The following is a 9,934-nucleotide window of genomic DNA, read 5'->3' as shown; positions in this document are numbered from 1 at the left end:
ATAGGAGCACGAAGCTCAACGCAGTGCACCAGCCAAAATAACACCGACGTGGAAACAGGAAATGTTTGCCTGAAATGATGAAATGATTGCACAATCACACTGAAAGTTGAACATGTGCCATGAAAGAGCAGTGTTAAATTTACTTTAAAATAGTTTTGAATAGTTTTAAAAACGATTGATTATATGTGAACCTGATATCTGCCTAACATTTATTAACTTTACTGTCTATCTTTTCCTTTGTGACATATGACGATCACTATACACATAGTGGGTTAAAGAAATCGCAGTATGAGAACTTAATGAATCAAGTGCTCATTTTTGCTGACACTTTCAGTAAAGTGGATAGATGGGACGCGCCTCGCCTCGTTGCCTTCAATAGGTCCAAGGCCCTTTAGGATAAAAAGTCATATGACTCTTGAAAAAAGTGCAGCACTTCCTCAAACATGATCGACCTCCTCCGTCTTTTATGCCTCCCCTCCCACTAGGTACTTTTTCAATACAAAACACGCCGCAGTAGGCAGACAGACCAGCTGTGAGGAGCAGTAGTCCGTAGCTAATGGCAAGTTTGAAGGCCAGTTCAGGACAGAGCGCTCTACATTGGACACTGTGTGCGGTAGTCAGAGTCACCGCATTTTTCCTCGCCTTGGCTGCATGTCTGCCCAGGTGCACAGTATGCACGAAGACAAGCAACATTGTGCTAATTGTAACCGACGACCAGGATGTTCAACTTGGCGGACTGGTGAGTCTGTTACTGACGCGACCTATACACTGACCCAAATATAGCGTTATCTTAAAAGTAAGGAAAGAATACTTCAACAAGTATTATTACTTGACCCATGCAGGAGTCATGTATGAAATGTCTTTGTCGTTGGCTAATAGCCTCTTGCGTAGCTTAGCTAACGTTAACTATTCTATATGTTGCGGTGGTAGCTTTGACGCCTACTCAATGCCATAAGCGGTCACATGTGTTACACCACATATGGAAGTACAACTAAGCAGGAAGAGACAGCACGTTTAAAGAGGAAGATTTCCAAATCACGCTTGTTTGAACAATTTGGTCAATATTCGCTGTTTATATAATTAAACAACATCTCTTCACTTTCAGACACCAATGAAAAAGGCCAGTGCGTTAATAGGGGATGCTGGCGTCACCTTTTCTAACGCAGTGAGTATAAGGATGTATATTTCCCTCAGTATGTATTTTCTGTGTACTGTTTGAAACACATTACAAGAGTTTTGTGAGAAGTTTTGAAATTAATTTGAATGAGATTATTATTCATAACACATGCATGTCAATTTAGAAACACACCTAGTCATACTCAAAAAGGTATTAGAGCATTTACATGCTCACATGAACAGGTGTACATACGCCCTCTCTCTCTCTCTCTCTCTCTCTCTCTCTCTCTCTCTGAATATGTGTGCCTGTCTGTCTGCTCTCTCCCTCTCTCTCCTTGTGTGTCTGTCTGTCTTTCTAGTTCACAGTTACACCACTGTGCTGTCCGAGTCGCAGCAGCATCCTCACAGGTAAATACCCTCACAACCATGAGGTCCGGAACAACTCCTTATCTGGCAACTGTAGTAGCCCTGAGTGGCAGAAGGATTCCGAATCCCTGGCCTTCCCTGTCTACCTCAGTAAGAGTGGATACCAGACCTTTTATGGGGGGAAATACCTCAACCAGGTGTGTTTCTTTTCTTACTTGTTGAATGTCTTTTCCAATTTGGTTCTGTTTCTAAATTAGCCATATGTATATTTTCAGTATGGCAAGAAGGAGGCGGGCGACGTGGACCATGTACCGCCTGGTTGGGACCAATGGAATGCACTGGTAAGACTAAGCCAACAAGAATATTCTCTTAGGATGTTTGTTTTAACAGTAGTGAAACACTATACCGCACTCATTTATGTTGTGTGTGTGTGCGCAGGGAATTACCTTCTTCTCAACTAATCTAAATCAAACAAGCCCATTTTTTGCAATGCATCTTCTGTGCATTTTTACATCAATGTATTAATTGCATCAGTTCAATCAGTCTGCCACAGATGAACAATAGAGAAAGGTGCACAGATATTAAGTGCTCTGAGTATAGATTTTTATGGTGGGGTGTAAAGAGTATGGTGATATTTCCTGTTAGTTTTGTCTATTTATTGAGGGAACATTTTACACACACAAAAAAAACACATCAGACAGCAGGTGATCCTGGAGTGGATCTGGAACCCTGCTAGATCAGAGCCAGAACTGTTCCAGAGTCAGCTGTTCTCAACGGTTCCTCTTTGTTCTCAACGGTTCTTCTGCCTTGACTTTGTCCGATAAGAAAAGGATCTAATCTTCGGCCCATATCACATCGCAAGTTAAACTTTCTATAGACGGTTTTTGTCCAGATGTAAGTTTTGAGTGTGCTTTTCCTGCTCTGTGCTGACTGTTTTTAAGCATATCTTGTACAATCATATTTGAGTAGTGACTTTCTGTTCATATTATGTTTCTGTTTGAAGTAAGTTAGGAAGTCACAGCTGTAGATCTGGAACTGCATAGTAAACCTTTTAAAGAGCTCATATAGTTTAACAATACATTTCTAATCATTGATAGAATTAACTGAAGTCAGAAGAAATAACAAACTTGTCAGTAGCTTGAGGTTACCTCTGAACTGTAAATGCAAATCTTTCATGGTGTTGGATTATATTGAAAATTGTGTTGGTTTTGCAGGTAGGGAACTCCGTGTACTACAATTACACTCTCTCAGTGAACGGTAAGGCGGAGAAGCACGGAGATGACTACAACAAGGACTACCTGACTGATCTTATCGTGAGTTTCTGAGTCTCACTTTTTATCATGAGCCACATCAGCCCAAAGCTTCACCGCTTCCATCAGATATATCATATTTTGCTTAGAAATGGGACAGCCTGTCCTATATGATGTGGACTTCCTGACAAAAAGTTTATATGATGTGTCAGTGTAAATCCGCGTGTGTTTCCATCTGCTCTTCAGTGTTCAAGAGAGTGTGCCTCTCATGTGACAAGCCATGTGGTGTCCTGTCCTGTCCTGCCTACACAAGCAACTGTACTGGAGCTTGGAGTGCATTTGCTTATCTGTCCACTGCTCGTAATGTGTGCTATACTGAAGTAATGAATTGGCAGAGAATATTCACTTTTAGGCGGTGTTTCACCTGTCTATACTGAGAGTTTGGTATGTTCCTGGTTGTAATGTAAAAAATACAGCATAGTCTGTAATCCAAATGCTTAATTTGTTAAATAGAGAATTCATTGTTTACTGCTTTAATAGGTGTGCACTGTGAGGTCTTACAAGCTCCTGTTTCTCTCCCTTCTCTTCTGCACCCTCCCTTTTCTATCTCTATCTCTCAACCCAGATGGGTCCCACATTTAAGCTGAGGTTCTGAAGGTTTAATCCTGTTAAAAGGGAGTTTTTCCTTGCTCCAGTTGCCTTGTAATGTTATGTTATGGAAGACTCTTAGACGGTGCCTTGTCTTAAGAATTTCAGTGACCTGTCTGACCCTGTGTCATTTTGTGCATCTGACAAATAAAAGACTTAACTTGTAACTTAGTGATGACACTAGGGGGTTCAGGCTCTGGGCTTTGTAAAATACCTAGAGATGATTTTTATCGTTATTGGCACTATATAAATACAAATTAATTGAGCTTGAAAGTGCAAAAAGGGAATTAATCAAATGTAGATGCTGAACTAACTCTTCTGATATCAGCTTGTTTTTTTTTCACCATTTGGTATTATTATCTTCCTTCTGGATATGGAATATTACCTGTATGGCCTTCTTTGTGGTTTCTTTACGAAAGAAACCTAAGCCTAAGGAATTAGGCTACCCATCCCTACTAACCTCTTTGCTTACCTTTCCACTATATTCTACATAAATAACATCCTTGATATCTTATGTAGCTTGTTTTCATGTTTTAAATCATGCATTGGCCGCAGCAATAATTACAATTGTGTGGAATTTATAAAGGTCCACAGTGTACCACCAATCGACCAAACACATTAAATAATCTTAGTGACAATTTAACAGCGTAAACATTTTCATAGCATGCATTGATATGTTGGACTTGAACCAATCAAATTAGATGAATTCCTCTTGGTGTAATTGGTTCCAAAGACACAAATTCAACATCACATCCACAAAGTTATATGCCATTTCACCTGTTCCACAAAGACTTGGCATTGCTCCAGCATCCTATGCGCGCATACATGCAAAAAGCAATTCTCGACTCCTACCTTTGATGTTGCGCCATTTGTGCATCATTAAGTTGTGCACGTAGCACACAGCTAATTGCCCTTTTAAATTAGGGCCTGTGATGTTTAAAGCTTCTGGCTATAATCGGGCAAAGCTCACCTTTTCTGCTGATCGGTGTGAATTATCAGTGTGAACAGTGGGTATACGCACACACCTCCTGTTCCTGATAGTCTAGACTGCAAAAAACTCTTTGTACACTGAAGTAGGTTTTTTTCTAGACTGCAGCAGATCGCAGGTGTTCTCATTAGGTTGTGTTTAGTTTAGTTTAGTTTTGATTGGTTGGAAATTAAGCCAAAGATCCACTAATTCAAATGTATAAATTATTATTTCCATCTGTGTTTGTGCGTGTGTGTGTTTCCATTATTATCTGCAAATATATTAAACACATATGCTACTGCATATGCAGGCTTTAGCAACTGAACTGTGGAAATAACACTGCTGACTCAGATAATGGCTATTAGAAGCTACCCAGGCAATATCATGGCTGCCTGTCTTTACCTTGTAAAATGACACATTTTAATGTCCCCCAGCAATTTCAGTCCGAGTCTGAGTCTTTCCATCACAATTTATGTGTCAGTGCATTGTTGAAGATTGATTTTGCAAATATTTCAGCAATGTGCGAGGAGATCAGGAGAACTGAACATGCTGTCATAACTGCTGCTACAATCTTTTTATGATCTCCAGTTAAACAGATCGTTGCATTTCCTGGACGATAGGAGCCCCCAGCACCCCTTCTTCATTATGCTGTCCCCCCCGGCCCCCCACTCCCCCTGGACAGCAGCCCCCCAGTACCAGAAGGCCTTCGGTGATGTGAAGGCCCCACGGGATGGGAGTTTTAATAAACCAGGCAAAGTAAAGGGGTGTTTCACTAAAGTTCAAGCCATCAACCTGTCTGTCTGTTTTCGCCTTTCTATATCTTGTCTATCTATCTATTTCTATATTCTGTATTATAAGCATGTCTGACTGTCAGTCTGTCCATTTCTCAGTCTGCCTGCCAGGCCAGGCCAGCCTGCCATACTATTTCTATATGCTAATATATCCTCCTGTCTGGGCCGTAACCATACGCATGTTGAGTGGCTCCACCGACTTTGCTTACCTGACTGTCCTTGTCATTCCTCACAGGGGGACCACGGATAGCATGTTAACCACAGTTGTGGACTTTTTCTTTTATGTTTCTTTTTTTTTAAACACACTCCGGCTTTTTCTGCTTTTACTCTGAATTTTCCTTCCAGGACAAGCACTGGCTCCTGCGACAACCTGTGAGCCCGATGCCCGAGAGCTCTGTGAACTATTTAGATGATGCATTCCAAAAAAGGTATAAATCGGATTCTGACCTTTGACAAAACAGGCACAATGCTCTTCAGCGCTCCGTGAAATAATATAGCTGTATCGGAGAATACTCCTCACAGCGCTATTTAGTAGGCACATCACCTAAGCATGTGGATTTTAATTTTTCTGTTTTGCGTTAAGAGACACTTTTATAGTTATGATGGCCTATATCCACCCATATATCTGCCTATCATCAAGTCGCTTATTACTACAGAATATGAGGTGATATATATATTCTTGAACCTTTGAAGTCTCCGGTGGTGATATGCCCTCATTAAAGTCTGTGCGCTTTGGTTGGTCTGTAGGTGGCAGACACTTCTCTCCGTTGATGACATGGTGGAGATCCTGGTGAAAAAACTTGAGGACCTGAAGGAGCTTAATAACACCTACATCTTCTACGTGTCAGACAATGGATACCACACAGGTTTGTGCTGTTTTTTCTGTTAAGTAGATGGACAATGCTTCTAGTATTTGCTTTAATACTTCTTCCCAAGACCAATATCCAGTTTCCTTATTAAATATTGAAGGCATTGAATGATAACGATATTTAAATATTTTGGTGATGGGGGTCACTTCATCTTAATGATGATACTAATAATGACGGGTCTACTCTTAAAGAAAAAAGATCTGTGTAACTTAAAGGGATAGTTTGGTTTTTAAGACATGAATCTGTATGGCTTCCCCGTCACCAGTGTCATGCAATCATGCATCACTTACCCCCGACAGCGTCCTGTGAGCAGAGTTCTCGTCCAGTTTTGGTCAAACCGAAAGTAGTCCGGCAGGTTTGCTAGACCCAGCAAAAACATTGTAGTGGAAAAAGTCACACCTCGTTATCACTTGGCCCTATTTTCAATACGCTCGATAATGCAATCTCACAGCTAGAGTCTACCTGTTTGATTCTCGAAAGTTGATTCGCGAAAGTTTGATTCACCAAAGTTGCCTGACAGAAACGTCCATCACAGGAAAACGATGCTTTATGTCAATTTTATCAAATGTTGTCTCAGTTTTCATCGTTTTCCTGTGATGGACATTTCTCTCAGGCAACTTTGGTGAATCAAACTTTCGCGAATCAACTTTCGCGAATCAAACAGGTAGACTCTAGCTGTGAGATTGCATTATCGAGCGTATTGAAAATAGGGCCAAGTGATAACGAGGTGTGACTTTTTCCACTACAATGTTTTTGGGATGCAAATATATCACTCTTTTGAACACATAATGTTTTGGGAAGAGAAACTTTTTATTTTGCTGGGTCTAGCAAACCTGCCGGACTACTTTCGGTTTGACCAAAACTGGACGAGAACTCTGCTCACAGGACGCTGTCGGGGGTAAGTGATGCATGATTGCATGACACTGGTGACGGGGAAGCCATACAGATTCATGTCTTAAAAACCGAACTATCCCTTTAAGAACGTCGCATTGGCTAGTCATCTGAAGGGTGCATGCTTGTTTTCATGAAGGCTTGAAGAGATGTCAAAACCATCCATTGTACAAGACTAATGTACTCTCTTTCTCCTCCTTTTGCATTCTATAACACCCGTTCATGTCTGTCTACGTGGTATTTGTCCCTCAGGTCAATTCTCGCTGCCCATTGACAAGAGACAGCTGTACGAGTTTGACATCCGTGTGCCTCTCATGGTCCGTGGGCCAGGTATTCAGGCCAAACAAACCCTGCCTGTGAGTAAATGTAGTGGTTTATACTCGCGTTGGGTCTGTGCTGCAGACTGTATTCCTGTAGTGTCTGTTTAGCCAGTGGGACGCCCCAGCTTTTGTTTTTGTGCTGCTTTTGTGCTTCAGGCCCCTGTCCTGTAGTCTCACCCTATATCCTTGATATAACTGAAGTTGTTGTGTAATCAGAATGACTGCATGAGTAAACAAGCATTATTTTGTTTTTGTGTTTGCCAGTCCACCGTCCTTAACATCAATCGCACCCCCACGTCGTTATTGTTTAATCAGTACAGACCTCATGACCACACATGAGTTATTTTGGTCCTGTGTTTATATTTGTGTTTGTCCCAGGCTCCTGTGCTAAATATAGATCTGGCTCCGACCATCCTGGACATAGCCGGAGTCAATCTGACTCAAGTCAACATGGATGGCCAGTCCTTCCTGCCACAGATGGTGTGTGTGTAGGATTTTTCAATGAGAAACAAATATTTCACTGGCCTTGTTGTGTATGCACTTCCATAAGCCTGAACTGTATCCCTGAACTAGTGCGCTTAATCATAATTGACCTCCCTCTTTTTTTGTCCCTCTTGCAAAATGAAGCATATTTTAGTGTATGCATGAATGTTAAACTAAAACAATATAATGATTACTTTTCATACTTTTTCATATTTCACAGCAACATGGCAAAACAGCGTGTAAGCCTATTAAAATGGGCCATTTTCCCTTTGTGACCCTTAAGTTAACTGCCTGGTTTTCTAAGTACCTCATTGTGACTGTACTACTCAGGCCCCTTCACTGCGCAACGGAACCGCCCGCTCTTTCTTCCTGGTGGAGTACACAGGGGAGGGACACCCCTCAGAGCCTGCTTGCCCAAAGCTGGGGCCTGGCCTGGCTGTAAGTTCACAATTCCTGTGTGCTTCTTTGGAGTGGGGATATAATCAGCTTGCAACACCTACCGACTGTACCTGGTTATAGTAAAGTGTTGAGAAATTAGGGTGTCATTTGTCTACATGAGCATGGAATACACTTAACACACTTACACACAATTAAATGGTATATATTATAAACAATACAAAATCCAGGAACTCCATCCGTGAGTATAGTATGCAACAGATTCACTATACATCCTTTTATGACCGATAAATAAGACACAAACTCAACCATTAGTCCTGTCTTTGGTCTAAAAGCCCATGTTTCTGTGTAGCACTGCTTTCCAGACTGCACTTGTGAGGATGCCTTCAATAACACGTACGCTTGTGTGAGAACGCTGACTGGCTGCAACCTGCAGTACTGTGAGTTTGCCGACAGCGAGGTGAGTCATACTACAGTACAATCACACACAAGACTATTTAGTTGACATTAGAGTGTGACTGTGAAATTGGATGAGGAGCAACAGTAAGGAATGTGGTAATTTTTGCTTTTCTTATGTTGCACCACAAATGTTTTTAGTTGTAATGTAAAAAATGTTTTTCTTTAGTTTGAACTGCTTTTTATGCAATGTACAAAGTTTAATCCCTCTTTTCTTTTACTCTTCATACCTTAGCATGTTTCTTAGTATTTTTCTTTTTCGTCTGACTGTTTGTGACTGATTAACCAAAGTATCAAGCACAAAGCAAAGCTACAGAGTAGATGTTCACATGTCGCCATTTAAACTCCCTTTAATTTAAAGGGTACTTTTATAAATACTTCCATTTTATTATTTTGACTGTGATTTGAATGCCCTTTCTCTGTTTTTTGTCCCGTCCCTGGACTTATTATGTCCAGGCATTCGTGGAGGTGTACAACCTGACATCAGACCCTCATCAGCTGGAGAACATTGTGAAGAAGGTGGACCCCACCCTGCTGCAGACCATGAACCAACGGCTCATCAAGCTACAGTCCTGCGTGGGAAGCAGCTGCCGTGACGACAACAAATACTAACTCCTCCCCTGCCAACCAGACCATCCCCAGCATGGACGCACCTGTGTCCGTTCAGATGAGGGAAATGAAAATGTGTGAAAACCCCAGAGGGATTTTTAGTTTAGGCTGCACCCTGGAAAATCAGTATTGTCAGATCAGGTGGCCATTCCATAACCATTTTGTTTGCCAGCCTAAACTTTAAGGTTTTGATTGTAGTCTGGTTTTAGCAGAGGTTTACTTTCCAAATAACCAGTGCCCTGTCGTTATCCTTGCAGAGGAACTAAGGGTAGCTGTGATATATTTTTTTCTTTCGTTTCAGCACTTTTAATAGAGGATGAGATGAACACTGTGATGAAGTGAAACTCAATGAGTTTGGTCCTGCTGTAATGTTTGAAGGGAATGTCTGATCTTTAAGTGTTTTAGCATGCAGTCGTATGTCTCAGTCTGTCAGCGTGATGCTTTGCCCCTCCATGGTTTTCTTTACCCTCCAAATACGAGATCTGATATATCGCTGCACTCCTATTCCATATTCCATAGGAAACTGAAAACGGATGCCTGACATGATATGAGCCAAAGTCTTTTTCATTCTGTTTATGACCGAATAATTTGTGATTTTTACGTAAGTGTACTTGGCCTAATGTATACATTAAGGTTATTGGAGATGAAAGGGATTTTAAATATTATGCAGATCCTTTTATTAAAAAAAAAAAACTGTGATTATGTGCCTTATCCTTTGCACTGAAATAGTATGGATGCCTTTATATGACTTGTGGGGGAAAATCAATAAAGC

The 9,934-nt window shown here is 41.1% G+C and overlaps 1 protein-coding gene across 1 annotated transcript; it reads left to right on the top strand.

Moving 5' to 3' along the window:
• The first annotated feature begins 522 nt into the window (after nt 1-522).
• Nucleotides 523-9,864, top strand: gnsb (glucosamine (N-acetyl)-6-sulfatase (Sanfilippo disease IIID), b). Its single transcript, XM_080847265.1, has 13 exons — nt 523-739; nt 1,106-1,165; nt 1,476-1,679; nt 1,758-1,823; nt 2,697-2,795; nt 4,936-5,103; nt 5,484-5,566; nt 5,886-6,004; nt 7,151-7,254; nt 7,597-7,698; nt 8,032-8,139; nt 8,450-8,557; nt 9,010-9,864. Exons 1-13 carry the CDS (start codon nt 557-559, stop codon nt 9,163-9,165), a joined length of 1,560 nt encoding a protein of 519 aa, XP_080703391.1. The 5' UTR covers nt 523-556; the 3' UTR covers nt 9,166-9,864.
• The last annotated feature ends 70 nt before the right edge of the window (nt 9,865-9,934 follow it).

This window comes from Sprattus sprattus, assembly GCF_963457725.1.
Source record: "Sprattus sprattus genome assembly, chromosome: 11".
Lineage (NCBI taxonomy): Eukaryota > Metazoa > Chordata > Actinopteri > Clupeiformes > Clupeidae > Sprattus > Sprattus sprattus.
Note: the sequence above shows the minus strand (reverse complement) of the source record. Positions and strands in the feature narration are given on the sequence as shown.

Excerpts from the sequence above, each read along its gene's own strand:
- gnsb (XM_080847265.1), top strand. The coding sequence starts at position 557 with ATGGCAAGTTTGAAGGCCAGTTCAGGACAGAGCGCTCTACATTGGACA. Across the intron at positions 1,824-2,696 it reads GGGACCAATGGAATGCACTG|GTAGGGAACTCCGTGTACTA; the intron begins GTAAGACTAAGC and ends TTGGTTTTGCAG. Across the intron at positions 5,104-5,483 it reads GTTTTAATAAACCAGGCAAA|GACAAGCACTGGCTCCTGCG; the intron begins GTAAAGGGGTGT and ends TTTTCCTTCCAG.